The sequence below is a fragment of the Hevea brasiliensis genome, chromosome 15 (genome assembly GCF_030052815.1).
Source record: "Hevea brasiliensis isolate MT/VB/25A 57/8 chromosome 15, ASM3005281v1, whole genome shotgun sequence".
Taxonomy (NCBI): Eukaryota; Viridiplantae; Streptophyta; class Magnoliopsida; order Malpighiales; family Euphorbiaceae; genus Hevea; species Hevea brasiliensis.
Window position 1 is genome coordinate 62,034,175 of NC_079507.1, and position 17,663 is coordinate 62,051,837.

Here is a 17,663-nt window from a genome sequence, read left to right on the forward strand (position 1 = left end):
CCCATTATCATATCAAAACAGGATTGACCATTGCCAACATTTCAATTACTGGGATTACCAACAGGCATGGTACAATACATTTCTCATACAAAACCACAAAAATAGTCATTCATGACTATTTTATTTCCAAAAAACATTTGATCCTTCCAAAAAACATTTGATCATTTCAAAACCCCTTCATGGTTTGCTCAGTGGTAGAAGTATTTTGGTGCACTATCTGAAATTCTTACACCAGAAATCTCAAAGAGTTTAAACCTTTTCAAAACCCATTACAAACCTTCACCCAAAGAGAAAATGTTTTCGCCTCTTCTCTTATTTTCTTCAAAATTGTTTTTACCCTAGGTTCTTATCTGATTTTTCAAATTTCAACCCCAAGATGGATTGAACTCTATTAACAGAAGATTCAAGGTCAAATGGTGGGATTCATTAAATGTCCCTGAAGCAATTACAAATCAAGGAATAAAAAATTGGCTTAAGGGGAAAAACCTCTTGCCACAAAATCTAGTACAAAACCAGTTATTTTTAGCCCAACGATCACATGCTATGGCTAGATTGGTGGGAGCTAAAAATGATGAAGAATATTTTGTAATAATGCAACAGTTATTGCAAAACAGAACAAACTCCTCTACAGCTGATTCTGATTCAGAACCCATAATTGATTTGGGGGATGATAATGAAAAAGGTTGTGGAACCTCTTCACAAATACAAAATCTATTATAAAAAAAAAAAAAGACCGGCAAAAGAAATTTATGACGGCAAAATTATCTATTTTACTTTTCATTTTCTTCATTATTGTTTGAATTTTCCTGCGTTTATCTTTACTTTTGTAATTTTGAATTTTTACTTTCTTTCTTACAAAAAATTTGACAAGATATTGTTCACTTGTCACTGTTTCACTTTTACTGTTCACATGTGAAGACAGCTGGAAGAACTGTTCAAAGCACTGTTCACCCGACAAGAAGAACTGTTCAGACACTGTTCACACGTGAAAAAGTAAGTGCTAGATATTGTTCAAGGTTTCAAAAATTACAAAACTGCCCCTGATCACTTCTATATAAGGAGGCACTTATCCAAGGCAAAATTCAAGCTTCTAAAATACAAGCTTTAAAGCTTCTTCAACCCAAGCTTCTTCACTTCAAGCTTCCTCAAGCTGCGAGAAACTCCGAAGAAGACTCTAAAGAAAGCTCACCCGAGGTGAAGAAATGAGCAAGAAGGTCGATTCACTTCCCATCCTGCCATACCTTACAAACCTACAAACCCTGTAACTTTCTTGTAGTAGATCTTAGGAAGCTCATGTGCTGAGCAATCTTTGTAAGTCCTACCTGGAATTACATCTCCAAAACTTTTGTACAAATCTTATAAAATTTATAAGATTTTGAAGTAAGTTTTCTTCAATTTCTTTTACAAAATTTCAAATTTATTTTGCATATATATGGTCGATTCAACCGCCTATCCTGCATAAATATATGTATATATATTCATAAGAGACTGGCTCTACCGCCTATTGAATAAATACATGTATATTCATATTTAAATTTTACGCTTATTTCTGATAAGTATATATATTCATAACGGACTAGCTCTGCTGCCTATTGAATATATATATTTAATCTTTAATTTACAAATTTAATTTTCGTTTCTGAAGATTTTCCTTTCTAGTGCATTTTGTTTATTTCTTTAATTATTTATATATTATTCAAGATTTAGATTGTGGTTTCTTCCCTGTTAGCTCATTCCCCTTTCGATCCCGGTACATCCTTGGTTATATATATATATATATATATATATATATATATATATATATATATATATATATATATATATATATATATATATATATATATATGTTTCCTATTTCAAATAAAATTGATAGAAAACAATTTCCAAACTTTACAAATAAAAAAAATTACATAATTGAGATTATATTTCTCGATGCATAAATAAATTTTTTTATCATAAATTTTATATTATATATGTAAATTGCTTTGTTAAATATTTAATAATTTTAAAATAATTTTATTTATAATAAAGTGTAAGTCACAGTTTAATAATAGTGTTATGATCATTTTAGTCTGTTGCAATTCTTCATTTGCATCGTCTTATTTTCTTAAAATTTTTTATTTTATTGTTAAAAATAAAATTTATTTTTTAATTTTTACATTATATATCTTAAAATTTTTTGATATGATTTTTTTTTTCTTTTTCAATTGAATTTTTAAAAAACAAGGAACGCTGAATGCCTTTAAATTTTTATTTAGATTTTTTATTTTATTAATTGAATGTTCAAATTTCTAGTTGTTTATTTCAATATTTAAATTAACTAAGTGTTTGTAAATAAATTGGATTTCTTTTACAATTTTTATTGTTTTGTTATTTACATTTTAATTGTTTTATAATTCACTTTTTTTAGAATGAATTTAATGCATATTTATTAAATTAGAAAATACAATGTAAAAATAAATGCTAGCTCTGTTCTGTAATTCTCAAAATAAATAACCTTAAATTGGTATATTTCACAAACATACTTACGAAGAGATCGAGGCTGCGCATTTCAAGACAAATTAATTCTGTCCTGTCCTGGGAAAGATCGATACACAGGACTACCGGCTACCCCACCATTATATCAAATATACTAGTCTATAGAATACCTAAAGTGTCACTTGTAAAGGGTCCCACTTATTTGACCACCAGGGTGAGACTCCTACTCTTTTAACCATGCTGTTCATTCCCATTTAAGATAAGATTGGACACAGCAATAAAGTGAGCATCATTCATGCAAACGGATGGATCAAATTACACGGTCCATTTATTTTCACCAACCACAGTGAGAAATCGCAAATATAATGAAAGAATCACGTTGAAAATTTCAATCCATACATTATCACAATCAAGAAAGCTTGTTATGAAACCTAAAACACAATACGACCAAAACTGCGACAAGAATTGCCCCGTTTACAACCCTCCAACCTCACGCACCAACCCAAAAAGTAAAAGCAAAAAAAAAAGACCACAAATGCCTACACTTTCTTTCTCTTCCTCATTGACTTGATTCCAACTATAAATAATATACACATTCTACAAAAAAGATTCATCTCAATCTCAATGACCGACTTTCACACTCAATCCAACTGATGCCAGGTTGCTGCAGAACATCGTGCAAAAACAAATGATGGAAACCATCTTATGGGAAAGAATGGGTAATAAATATACTTCCACACAGACTGAATGGAGACTGAATTTTGAGAAGGGCTTGCCAACGCCAGGCACTATGATGACAGAATGGATTGCAATGCCATCTGTTGCTGTGGATGCAACAATGACCAAGTGGAAGCCAATGTTGCTGGTGGTAAAGTCTGCTGAAGGTGTCTCAACAGGTTAACCATTCGGCTTGCAGTTTGTTCTGTTGCCAGATCCTTACCACATAGAACCTATAATAAAGGTAGTTTTCTTGATAAGAAAATACAATTTGCAGGCAGCTTTCACTTGCAATTGTACCACATCAATATTTTGGAATAAATAATTAATAGGAAAATTTAATCCAAAACAACGGGGGTCATGATTTAAAAAAGCAATTCCAGTCATTGAACCAGAAAATTAGCCACTAACCAGCAAATGAGAACTTGAAACAAAAATAATACGGGTGCTAGCTGTTACTTGGTCAAGCGCATTAAAATTCTAACTATAATTTTAGTACTATGGCTAATAGAGGAAAGAAACTTGAAATAGATATAGCGATGAAGTGTCCAACTGTAACTTTGCAGAATTTCCAAGTTATGCAAAGGTTTAAACTCTATATTTAATTGTGATTTGATTAAAAATAGGCTAATAAGCAGAAGGGGCAAAAAATAATACACAGCCACACTTAACCTGCAATCAAGGGGTCAAGCATTCAAGAAGAGATGAAGAGGGGAGGGGAGAGAGAGCATTGGTAAATTCATTAAACCTCCAATCAAAAGATCAAGAGTTCTAACCATGATAAACTGTGCAATTTTGAAAGATGATGCTACAGCTTAAGAAGCCACTACATCACCTGATTTAAATCTACTCCAGTCCACCAGCCAAACCTAGGTTGGTTTGACCAGCTCATGGTCAGAGTGTTAGGATCAATTGGTCTCTGGTCAAGACCATTTGTAGGTTTAGGAATACCCATATCAACTGCTAGAGACTAATTCGCAGCTGACCTTGTTAGACCAGCCAGTTTGATCCAGGCTTTAGAGTCTAGACTGCCGAAAAGAGAATTGACCACCAGTAACCATATAGTATAATAAAACCAATGAAAGTTTAGTAGAGTGATTCAAAACTTGGGTGCAAATGGACATCAAACTAGCTTGATTGCCAGATGACATATGGAAGATATAGGACATAACCATATGGTTAGTATGTCCACATTCTGGCGTACATTAGATCAGACATTGGGACAATGGAATCTCGTCACCCTGATAGAACCATAGATCACACATACATGAAGCCCTAGGATTATTTAAAAAAATAACAATTGCAATATTTTGACATTTAGGAATTGTACAGGTGTAAATCTACTCATGAATAACTAACCTCGGCAAATACCGAAACAATCTTAGGTAGATACTGATTGTTGGGGCCCAGAAGCTCACTGTCTGACCTGTAGATGGAAGCCAATATATGGGTTCATTACTAAAGAATAAACAAACTGAGGAAACAGATCAGAGGAAACAGCATAAAGAACCTATGTCCCTACCTCTCCACCATTGAACAAAGCTGTTCATGAACAACTTTTGCTTCAATCAAATCACCCTTTATTGGCAAACAGTTTAACCATGCAGGAACAACCTGCCAAACATGAAGGCAGTTACAAACCACAAGAGAACTGCTAAAAATACCAGCAAATTCCACAGTGAGAAACCGAAAAACAAATTTCCAGAAACTACTTCAATATATCATAAATCCAGCCAATTCTGGGTAATGATACTTCATTCACCAATGAATTTCTTTCAAATGTTCAATATTTTATCCACCTTAAATCAATGAAATTCCCATATTTTTGCAACCACAGCAAAATACAAGGGAATTAATTTTCCAGTTCTCAGTTTTTACATGGGGTAGATATCAAGGAAAATTATAAAGATCATAGATAACTGATTACACATGTTCACGTTCCACATACATTCTTTGACAGTCACAAGGAAAAGGTGAATTACAACTAGAAAGGGAAGTCAAAATACCTCTGACAGCCATAACTGTTAAGGACAAAAACAGAAACAATGCATCCGACAAGATGTTTAGATGTAACGCCTAATAATGACATTTGATGCATGAAATCATAGATAAAGTCATGTACGAATGCATACAGTAAAATAGTTAACAAGCTCTTTCCATCTCCCATTGAACAGGAGAGAAATTCTCCCATTGGTTTGGATTTATGGTTGCATTTGCACAGAAGTAAATGATTGACCAGCAACAGTTCCAATTTCTACAGACTGTTGTAGAGACATTATTAAGTAATGTTGTATTTGCATCCAATTTGTGAAATTGCATGGACGATTAGAAATTACTGAAGGATTTGTAAACTAGTAAACATTCAGATTCAAAATGCAAAATTTGTTAGCATTAGAAATTAGCTATATATCCAAGGTACAGCTGGAGCCTCAAGGTTCTCATGCAGATGCAACCATCAGCATCATGCCTCTTGTATGGAAGCAAATACAGACATTAAAAGAAATAATAGGGGGGGCACTAGTTGCATCAATGACAATGCAGGTGTAATGGTAGCCAGCTGCTACTGTGACATCATTCCCACTTTTTGATGTTCATCCACCAAGCATCTTGGGATAATTGGATATCCTCTAACACTCTAATATAATTTACAACATAAACAGATACAAAATAAATACTGAAGTACCTGCGCTGAATCAATACTTTCACGATGAAACTGGCAAATTTTCCCCAAAGCAGAAACAGCGTTATCATATGCCATGACATTTTCAGGTTGCTTAGCAGTAGGATGTCGTATCACAACATTTAGTCTCGAAAGAGCCTCTGACCAAAGCAAGTAACAAATGTTAGCGCACAAAAAACATCAAAAAGAAAAGTTCTCACTAGTAGAAAGTAGCAACTAGCAAGGAAATCAATAGCTCAAGGATGCGTGCAGGCAATTTACCTCCAACAAGAGGTTTAAATACAGATCCACCAAACTCTGCACAAACCCCAAGTCCATATACAGCTGCCTGAGAAATAGTCATAAAATATGATGAGAATATCAGCAACCAGAGACATATAATTGCCAGAGCTTAGTAAGTACAGACCTGTCGAACATCAGGATTATCATCATTGCAAGCCTCTAATACGAATGGAAGAAATGTATCATAGTATCTGTATCAACACATGGGAACAAAATGCATTAATAAATTGTTATTAATTACAACAATACTACTTCCACAATATGCATTGTAAAAGAGCTTACTTAAGTGCTGTCTCACGACATTGCTCTGCCACATCATCAAAAATGCAAATTGCAATCCTCCTCTCCTCAGCTGTCTTATCCTTGCCCTAAACAATGAAACATATCAGGGGTAACAGCTCAAGTATAAGATTTAAAAATAAATAAATAAGAAATAACAAAACATTTAACATAACTTAGGTCAATGAATAAAATTTAATCAGCATCTCTTAAGGTTTCAAATTCCGACTCATTTAACCTTTTCCAAAGCAGAATATGAGAGAGGAAAATTTTCCTTTGGAAAAGGAATAAACCACCACGAGACCCCTGAGCTTTGTGTATTTTGTCTATTGAGCCCCCTAGACTTCTATTACTCCACATGAAGCCCTTGAACATGTATGGATGTCTTTTTTAACAGCTCTTAAGCATGTAAATTTCACACATTGATAATTTCATCACAGACCAATTTAGTGCAGAAAAAGGAGTCTGACTAGACACTAGACAGTAAGAACTGTCACAAGAGCGCTGAACTTTGCATATTTTGACTATTCAGCACCTGCACTTTGTGTGTTTTGTCTATTAAGTCCCTGAATCAGACCCAATAGATCTTTAGGGGCTCAATAGACAAAACATGCAAATTCAGGTCCTTAGGATACTTTTTTCCTTGGGAAAATTGCAACAACAATTTTGCACACTAGAAATGCTCCTTAGGTAGTAAGAGCCAGAATTTGAAGACAATCAAATAACAATACTGACTTATAAAATGAACATGACTCAACTTGGCTGCTAAAGTTGTTAGTTAGTTAGATAGAAATCAGATAAACTTTCATGTCTAATTAAATTCTGTTCAGTTCCAAGATTATTGAAGAATTAAAGCCAACAAAGCATTCCAATATAAGGCAGCTCCAGTTGCTGATTTCATGCATGCAGGAAACAACAGCGCCAAAATTCACAAGCAGCATACCAACTAGGTGTGGCTTGTCATAACAAGTAAGAACTATGGATTCAATACCCTGGTCCTTTCCCTGAGAAACTCTTCTCCACACACCCCCCCCCCCCCCCCAAAATAATAATAATAAAAATAAAAATAAAATAAAAGAAAGAAAAATAATGTGAAACAAGCATAAGCTAGGACATCCATTTTATTGTTGTAATTTTGTTGTAGAACTTACCCACATAGGAGTTAGATAGGTTGATAGCTCATCAAAGAAGGGCAAGAAAGAGGCTTTAAATGTTTTTATCAAAGTTCCCAAGATTTCACCCACCTGGAAAAATAAACGGGCATTAAGGTAAAGAAAAATAAAATCCTACAGATCATAGACAAACTACTTCAAACTGGTCTGCCATATATACTAACTTGGTCAAAAACATCCTCCTCTTGCTCATTTTCCTCTTTAATCAACTCTCCCTCCTCAACATCAAAGTCTTCGGCTTTGGTTCTCTCTGCCCTCTCTCTTTTCCTACTAGAACTAGCTGTGATCACCTGTTTTATCTCATCTATGATAGATCGCACCTGACCTTCATCAACAAGTTGTCCAGATATCTGAAAGAGGAAACCAAAGAATTTGCCATATGTATTCAGAGACTTCACAATACAGGAGGGGCAAAAAATCACTTGATTCCTCAACAACATTTCTTATTTTATCTTAGCAAAAGAAACTGAAGATTCTAACAAATTACTTTTAAACCAATAATAATGTTCAGGTGCTATTTAATGTCAAATATTTCCAATTATTTATTACTGTAGTTAACCACATGAACCCCCAAAGTGACATAATAAAACCTCAACCTACAATATGCCGAACCTGTAAGCATTCATTTAGTGCATCCAACATATTTGCACAAATCTCGGTATCAGGCTCCTGCAAGTGAAATTGCAATTGAACTCCATCAACCACAATAAGCATTATGATAGCAGTAAAAATATGTGTTATGCTAATGCTGGACATACAGAAATTATAACAACCTTATGTAATGCTTCTACCAAAGCTGGAATAATATAGTCAGACAGCTGTTTTACATAGGACTCATTGCGACCTTGAGAGAACCCCTTCTCTACAGCTAATTTTGCAGAACGCAGTAGCTCTGGCATGGCTACAGAAACAGATCCAGTGTTTCAGTTATGATTTCCGATGCCCAACCGACAGCATGAAGGGAAAAAAAAAATAAATGTGAATTAATGTGATACCTGAAACAGCTGCTTTCCTGACCTCTTCATGGAAATAAAATTTCAGAAGAGGAACTAGGGTTGGGGCAACCTGAAAGGCAAATGCACCATTACATATTTACATTATTGTCAATATTGCAAGTAATGTTAAGGGGGAAGACACACTATGTTTCATTGAAACAAACCTGATCAATCCATGGAAAGAATCCTTCCTTAAGCTCATCTGCATAGCAACATAACATGTTACATGCAGTTGCTTTTTCTTCCAGGACACTAGTCTTGATCCCTATTCTTTTATCCCCAAGGGTGATAGTCTCCATGCTGTGACATGGCCACAACTCTTAGTGAAATGTTACAAGAGTTTTCATGCAAGACAACCATCAAACCATGTGTTTCAACGCACATACATAATTGTCTCTAAGCATGCTTGTGTGAGAGTGTAAAAACCTAAGAGAAGCCATTCATGCTACAAAAACTGGCAAACAAATTAAAAAAGTTTCTGTACAAATCAGCAGATCCATACTTGGCTGAAAATTTGACTCATGCAATTGGAAGTAGAGAAAAGAAAATCATAGAAGTCACATTTATATGCACACTAAAGCACATTAATGCATATGCATTTCCCATCAAAGGTTAATCAAGTTCTAGGGAAAAAAAAAAAAGTGAATACCTTTCATCATCTGAGTCATCAATATCATTATCTGAATCTGCAGATGTAATAGTTACATCTGGCTTGAGTTGAGCAGACTGAAGCAGCGGTGGCATGACAACTGTCATATAAGGAAGGAAATCTTGCCCCAAACATTTGCAAAGTCTGGCCCAAGCCTATAACATTATGAAGTAGTTATTATAAGATAATTTAAAAAAAAAAAAAAAAAAAAAAGAGCAACAAGCAGAACAATTTTTTTGGAGATAAAAGCATACTTGTAACATGTAACTTGTTGTTGGATCATCTGTCTCCATTTGCGATCCTTGCAAAGACATAAGGACTTCCATAACCTTGCAAAAGCAGAAATTAAAAACAAGAAGTCAAGCAAAAAATTAAGGAAAACCAAACAATTCCAGTATATGGTAGTAAGAATCCCACAGAAAAAACAAAGAAATCAAGGAAAAATCATCAACATCTTCTCACTTAGAGAAAATACTCCATGGAAGAAGGCTAATTAGAAAGACTCCCCTTACATAATTGTACATACCTGCTTAGCATCCTCTCTAAATTTATCCTTCCCAACTGCCATTCCAACCAGACTAATGCACTCCATGGATTTGGCACGAAGCATGCGATTGGATTTGTCTGTTGCATTCACTAAGATAGCCTTCAAGTATGGCATTACTGCATCATAGTATTTTTGGAAATGCTCCTGCAATACCAGATACTGTTAGATCAAGTCTAACACAACACAAAATAAAAACAACGCCATTGTTATTGTTATTCACTTACCTGGGATGAGTCGGCAACTGAGGCCAAAGCAGTCAAGGCTCCCTCTTGCACCATTTGTTTTCCATTCTGCAGTACATGGCATATACAATCAATATTAACAGAGAAGAATATCTGCTTCCATCAAAGCAAATTCAAGTAGATGATTAAAAATGTGTTATTAACACTTTCCTTGATATACCTGTAATAGTAAAAGCAATTTGCTCACTATACCGTCTAAGTAAGGCGTTAAAATCTCTGGAGTACAGTTCTCGCTAAAGTTGAGCACTGCTGAAGCAGCATGAGCCTGCCACAAAAGAGTACAATGAATAATCCATTGGTGCAGCACTAAGCATAATCTTCACCACAAACCAGCTATCATAAACTAAAATGTTGTATGGAGTTGACACAAGTGCGCATGCGCGCGCACACACACAGAGCAATCATATGGTAATGATAATAGTGAAAAGGATATTGCAGAATAGTTAGGAGAATAAGCAAAAAATGAATGGTGATCCTTAGAGCGTTCACAAATAAACTCCAGCCAGCATGAGCAATGATAAAGAAATTTACCAACAGGGAAAAATAAAGAAGAAAATAAATGAGTGGGGGAAAAAGGCATTTCACATTCAGTCCAAGGTCAACATTTGAACCTTGTGAAATGATTTTATGCTTCTTCATTCCTGTCATCTCAAACTTAACCTAAAATGAGCACAACATTTTTTAGTAACACATTGTGGTCTCCCAATGTGTAGTGATAAATATGCAAGGGTGTAGTGATATAAACGTTGGGGCGTCCTCTACTAACGACGCGCTACATCGGAGCCCGGGTGTAGTGATAAATATGCAAGGGTGTAGGGCGTTCACCGAAAGCGACGCGCCATGCCGGCGCCCGGGTGTGGTGTTAAGTGAGCAAGGGTTCCCACATCATGGACGGGTGTGGGTAAAGAAGTTAGTCCATAAGACAGATAATAGAACAAATAGTGGAACAGAACACAAGATAGACATAGAAAATAATAGAAGATATCATAGAAGGAGACCAATTAGGAAGGAGCAGGATAGGAGGAGGATCAGGGTTGGTACTTGGAATGTTGGATCACTTACAGGAAAATTAATGGAGCTTGTGGATACCTTGGAAAGGAGAAGGGTGAATATTGCTTGCATTCAGGAGACTAAATGGGTAGGAGAGAAAAGTAAGGAAGTGGGTAATTCAGGGTATAAATTGTGGTTTACCGGAAAGGAGAGAAACAAGAACGGAGTGGGTATAATCATAGACAGGACATTGAAAGACGCAGTAGTAGCTGTGAAAAGAGTAGGAGATAGAATTATACTAGTAAAGCTAGTACTAGACGGAGAAACAATAAATATAGTTAGTGCTTATGCCCCACAAATAGGACTAGACAGTGAGAGTAAACAAAGGTTTTGGGAAGATATGGATGATTTAATGCAAAGCATACCGAATGAAGAGAATGTTTTCATTGGTGGAGATTTGAATGGACATGTAGGAAGTGATAGGCAAGGTTATGAGAATGTTCATGGAGGTTTTGGTTTTGGCAGTCGAAATGAGGAGGGAAAAAGCATCCTGGATTTTGCTATGGCATACGACCTAATACTAGCAAATACCTACTTTATAAAAAGAGAGTCACATTTAGTGACTTTCAAAAGTGGGCAACATAGAAGCCAAATCGACTTCCTCTTAACCAGGAAGACAAATAGAGCTCTATGCAAGGATTGCAAGGTCATTCAAGGAGAGGCTTTAACAAGTCAACATCGGTTAGTGGTCTTGGATGTCAAGTTTAGGAACAATTCAAGTAAGGTCGGAAGAAATAGTGTAGCTCGAACAAAGTGGTGGAAGTTCAAAGGAGTAAAACAAGTGAAGTTCAAAATGAGCTTCTTGAGTCCAAGTATGGAAGCTAGATATGGAGGCCAATGATATGTGGATACAGATGGCATCAAAGATTAGAGAAGTAGCTAGAAAAGTACTTGGGGAGTCTAAAGGACATGGACCACCCTCAAAAGAGAGATGGTGGTGGAATGAGGAAGTACAAAAGGCAGTGAAGAGAAAAAGGGAATGGTATAAGAAATTACCTAAATGTGATAATAATGAGGCATATGAACAGTACAAGATAGCAAAGAAAGAGGCAAAAAAGGCAATTAGCCAAGCAAGAGCACAGGCCTTTGAAAAGTTATATGAGAAACTTGGAACTAAAGAAGGGGAGAAAGATATTTATAGATTAGCAAGGAGTAGAGAAAGGAAATGTCAAGATCTCAATCAAGTTAGGTGCATTAAGGATAAAGAAGGAAAAGTGTTGGTGAAAGATGAGGACATTAAAGAAATATAGAGAAATTATTTTAATGATCTCTTTAATAATAGTCAAAATGGAAATAGCGTGAATATAGATTATAGAACAATAGAAAAGAATGTAAATTATACTAGAAGGATTAGATCTTTAGAAGTAAAGGAAGCACTCAAGAGAATGAAAGTAGGTAAAGCCTGTGGACCCGATGAAATACCAATTGAAGTGTGGAAGTATTTGGGAGATATGGGAGTGGCATGGTTAACTAAATTATTTAATAAGATTCTAAACTCAAAGAAAATGCCTGATGAATGGAGGAAGAGTATTTTAGTACCTATTTTTAAAAATAAGGGAGACATACAGAGTTGCTCAAACTATAGGGGAATTAAACTCATGAGCCATACTATGAAGTTGTGGGAGAGAGTTGTGGAGCATCGACTATGTCATGATACTTCTATCTCTCCCAATCAGTTTGGTTTCATGCCCAGTCGTTCAACTATGGAAGCGATCTTTCTCATTAGAAGCTTGATGGAGAAATATAGAGATGGGAAGAAAGATCTACACATGGTTTTTATTGATTTGGAGAAGGTTTATGATAGTGTTCCAAGAGAGGTCTTATGGAATGCGTTAGAACAAAAGAGGGTATCTATTAGGTACATACAAGTATTGAAAGATATGTATGAAGGAGCAACTACTATTGTGCGCACAGTGGGAGGGGACACAAGAGATTTTCCGATCTCAATTGGATTACACAAAGGATCGACCATAAGCCCTTACCTTTTTACATTAGTTTTAGATGAACCGACTGAAACATATACAAGAGAGTATTCCTTGGTGCATGATGTTTGCGGATGATATTGTTCTGATAGATGAGACACGAGAAGGAGTCAATAGGAAGCTAGAACTTTGGAGAAGTACTCTAGAGTCAAAGGGTTTTAAGTTAAGTAGAACGAAGACAGAATACATGCATTGCAAGTTCGGTGAAGGCCAAGCGGTGATAGGGAAGGAGTTAGTTTGAATGGAGTGGCACTTGTCCCAAAGTAATCACTTTAAATATCTAGGCTCGATCCTTCAAGTAGATGGGGGATGTGATGTGGATTTTAGTAATAGGATTAAAGCCTGATGGTTGAAGTGGAGTCGTGCCACGGGTGTTTTATGTGTTCTTTAGATTCCCTATAAATTAAAATGAAAATTTTACCGTCTGACCATACGACCGGCTATGCTATATGGTAGTGAGTGTTGGGCACTGAAAGAGTCGTATGCATCTAAGATAAGAGTTGCAGAGATGAGAATGTTAAGGTGGATGAGTGGTCATACTAGACTAGATAAAGTCCGTAATGAAAGTATTAGAGAAAAGGTAGGAGTGGTGCCAATTGAAGATAAGTTGAGAGAAGGGAGATTGAGGTGGTTTGGTCATGTGAAGCGTAGACATACGGAGGCTCCAGTTAGACAAGTAGAACACATTAGGCTAGAGGATAGAAAGAAAAAAAGGAGTAGACTTAAATTGACTTGGAGGAGAGTAGTACAGCATGACTTAGAAGCATTACACATTTCTGAGGATTTAACCCAAAATCGTTCAGAGTGGAAAAAGCGAATCCATATAGCCGACCCCAAATTTTTGGGATAAAGGCTTAGTTGAGTTGAGTTGAGTTGAGTTGAGTATTGTGGTCTCCCAAATATATTACAATGGATATTCTTGAAATATGTATTTCAAGGGAAAATGCTCCGATGAAATATAAGACAGTAGACACACCAATCAAACGTAGAGACCACTTCACTCCATGTGGGAATGTCCACACAATTTTCTACCTAAAAAAATTACACAAATACAGCTAAACAAATTTAAAACACATATGTAAGTCCTTATTTATTATTGATGTTGATGCATCATCACATCCTATGTTTGAGAATTTTCTACGTCATCTTCGTATCCCTGTATTATGCACAACATTCCAAGTTGTACCTCAATCAGCCACTTTATACGATGATTTAATCTTTCTTTATTCCCAATGGAGGGGCAAATTATCAAATAAGACTCATAAGAGCTCCCACCTTCACAGACTTATGGTACAAACAATATCTGATATTCAATCATTTGTGCATGAGATAGATTTTAATATACTAAAACCTACTACAACACAATTTCCAACTTAGCTATACTACTAACAAGTTGGGATTACATCCAACAAGAAGAAAAGACTCACAAAAGCAGAACATCTGAACAGATGAATACACCAGATACCTATCAAACCTTTAAACAACAAGAAAATAGAATGCAATCGACATCTGTAAAGGAAGACAATGGTAATGGAATGTGGAATGATGAGAGAGAGACTGAGAGAGTCAAGATAAAGCCTAGAAAAAACATAATTGAGAAAATCATTTTTATTAACTTTATATTGTGCATGTTATATCGTGCATGTTAGTGAAGTGATTAAGATCATATGAGCACCAAGGAGACGCAACCAACAGTATTGTAATTTGTGAAAAAGGGCTTAATCATAATGAAACTTGTATAACATAAAACAAATTCTTTTCCATTCAAAACTTCCATGCCAAATACAGAATTGATAAGCCAGAAAATAACTCAAAGTGATAGCAGTAACTAACCTGCACTCGAGGATTCGGGAAATCATCCATTGCACTAGCAAGTGCTGGCAACACTCTTTGATGATATTGATTTTGCAAATCTGGACCCAAATCAGTAGACAACTGTCCAATTGCGTTAATAGCTGCCCATCTCACGCGAGGATGGGGATCATGGAATGAGTTTAGAACCATTAAGACCACTTGTTCCAGATTTTTTATCATTACCTACAGCAACATATACAAGTAAAAATCATGAACATCACCATGGAGTATCTATTTAATAAATAATAGAAAATAATAAATTTAATTATATTTAGCAAAATTATAATAATAATTTTAACTACATTTAACCAAAAATTGTATTACAGTAGCACTTAGAAACCTTGAGATTTTAAAGATTGATCAAATAAAACTAACAGGTAAAAATTTTTAACAGTTTGCCTAAGTTGTTCATATCAATAACCAATTTGCTCCCAGACAGCAAAAGGCAGATACGTGGAATAATGTTACTAAGCAAAAAGTATTTTCTCTAACTGGCAACGAAAACAAATGCATATAATAGTTGTTGTATGTTTGGTACATCATAAAAAGGAATGTAATGGAACAAAATTCTTATTCATCATGCTATTGTATTTGCCTTTTTACTATGCATTGAGCTTTGTTACGGTCCACAAAACATGATAGCAAGAAAATAAATTTACCAACTATGAAAGTATGCAACTAATTTTTTTTTTTTTTGTCCATAGTTTATTTGGTTTGCATGCCTCGCTTAAAGCTAAATGAAACAAAATATACATAGTGATCATGCAAGTATGCAAATCATTTTTTTTTGTCCATAGTTTATTTGGTTTGCATTGCAACAGAAAAGACTGAAATGCTATGAATCAAAGCTAACTAAGCATTTTACTTCCAATCTCAAAACAATTCTAGCAATAGCAAAAATACACTTAACATTAAGAATATGATTAGAAATTAATCTTAAAAGAATTCATATTCCAATTGCACCTCATGTAATTTAAATCAGGCAAACCACAAACACAAATGAATAACAATTTCTATACCTTGGAGCAACCCTCAGCAATTTGAGCAAGAGCAATGAGGGCAGCATGATGCTTCTGCCATTCTGGAGCAGCCAAATATGCAGGCAACTGCTCAGAAGCGACTGGAACAATAGTATTCCCACCCAATGAAATGGCCAGCCTATCCAAACACTCCTGTCCAACACTATAATTACTGGTCTCTCCCGCATCTTCGTCCTCAGTCTCCGCACTATGCCATGCAGGATCATCCTCAATATCCAATAACATCCTCATCAATATGGCGAACAACCTGCTTATAAACTGTGGCAACTTCCTCATCATCCCTGGCGCCCTCTCCCTAGCCTCAGCTAAAGTAATAACAAACTCAATAGCCAAATGCCGAGTCCCTTCTTCTAAACTCTCAGCCTCACCAATCTGCAACATGGAACCCACCACATCCACCAACTGTCGTCGCAGAAACCTTGGCTCTGTACCTGCCAACTCGATAAGAAGCTCCAAGGCCTCCTGCGCCGTAGCCTCATTCCCATTATTCAAAGCTTCAGTCAACGTCCTCATCATAGCCGGCAACAAATCCTGAAACCTATCCCGATCCGATGAGCTACTCAAGCACTGAATAAAATTGATAACCGCGTTCAAAGCGGCAATCTTCACATCAAAATTTGGGGACGATCCCAAACACTGCAAAAATACCGTGTGTAAATCCTTAATAAATGGAATTAAGGTCTCGCCAATATACTGTGACAATTGAGCAAAAATCAAGAACGCCGATTCCTGTAGTTTTGGAGAATCAGAAGAAACGCACTGAAACATAAAAGGCAAAAGCTCAGGCCAGCCATTCTCAGGCAAAATACCAGAGGCAAGCTCAGAAACAGTATCGCACAACTTCTTAATGATGGATTTAGTCTGCTCGTGCTGAATACAAGCCAAGAGAATAGATTTGATTGAAGACTGAGTGGCGAGCGAGAGACGAGGCCAGAGATAAGCATCGTCACGGGTAAGAAGCTTGCGGAGGAGGACGGCTGACATTGCCCGAGCCTCAGAGTGAGGAGAGAACTGAAGTAGTTGAGCGAGTTTGAGGGAAAGAGAATCGGGATCGGTCTGCTTGCAGAGGTTAAACGCAAGCTCAGCCTGCGATCGTTGTTCGTTGGAGGAAGACATGAGAGAAGAGATTAGGGTTTCAAAAGGGGCAGGGTCCTGGCCAAGTATGGCGGCGAGTTGAGCCTGTTGAAGTTGCTGAGTTGAATCGTCCATGGTAGACAGAATTAGGGTTTGGTGGCTCTTGGGGGATGAGTTTTGTAGTGAGGGAATAGAAGTCCCTCTCTTTTGGTTTGTATTTGGGTTTGAGAGAGACTGAGAGCGAAAGATGGGTAAGAGCAAGGAGAGAGGAAAGAGAGAGAGGTATTATAAGAAAGCAAACGTGAGAGATTTGATTAGGGCGAAGTAAGAGAGAGAAGAGAATAGGGATGGGTGGGAGATTAGCTGGAATTTGTGTGTAATGATTAATGGGGTTCACTTTATAGTTGGGGATTTTTCTTTCTTTTTTTTATTTTTCACATTGATTAATGAATTTTCGATTTCAAATTGAGCACATGATATGAAAAATATATTTTTTAAAAATTTAAGTATTTAAAATTTTTTTAACTTATAAATTTAGAATAATATAAAAAAAATGATATTATCATAAATTATTATGGTCACAAAAGATAATAAAAAATAATCTATAATTAATAATTCATAT

General features: G+C 35.9%; 1 protein-coding gene across 1 annotated transcript; it reads right to left on the reverse strand.

Annotated features, from left to right (window-relative positions):
- Nucleotides 1-2,839: 2,839 nt before the first annotated feature.
- LOC110638261 (uncharacterized) lies at nt 2,840-17,398 on the reverse strand. The gene is made up of 20 exons (XM_021788759.2): nt 15,947-17,398; nt 14,907-15,110; nt 10,202-10,306; nt 10,024-10,089; nt 9,779-9,943; nt 9,507-9,581; nt 9,253-9,407; nt 8,768-8,903; nt 8,604-8,673; nt 8,382-8,509; nt 8,221-8,277; nt 7,773-7,958; nt 7,588-7,680; nt 6,440-6,525; nt 6,282-6,348; nt 6,137-6,203; nt 5,879-6,015; nt 4,718-4,809; nt 4,555-4,621; nt 2,840-3,428 (listed from the first exon to the last, which is right to left on the reverse strand). Exons 1-20 carry the CDS (start codon nt 17,174-17,176, stop codon nt 3,267-3,269), a joined length of 3,348 nt encoding a protein of 1,115 aa, XP_021644451.2. The 5' UTR covers nt 17,177-17,398; the 3' UTR covers nt 2,840-3,266.
- Nucleotides 17,399-17,663: the final 265 nt, after the last annotated feature.

What these genes read in the sequence shown, in the direction of transcription:
- LOC110638261 (XM_021788759.2), bottom strand. Translation starts at nt 17,176, where the DNA reads ATGGACGATTCAACTCAGCAACTTCAACAGGCTCAACTCGCCGCCATA. An exon ending in CACTAAATGAATGCTTACAG is followed by an intron (nt 7,959 to 8,220) that starts GTTCGGCATATT and finishes TTCCTCTTTCAG; the next exon opens with ATATCTGGACAACTTGTTGA. An exon ending in TTGTTTCGGTATTTGCCGAG is followed by an intron (nt 3,429 to 4,554) that starts GTTAGTTATTCA and finishes CCTTTATTATAG; the next exon opens with GTTCTATGTGGTAAGGATCT.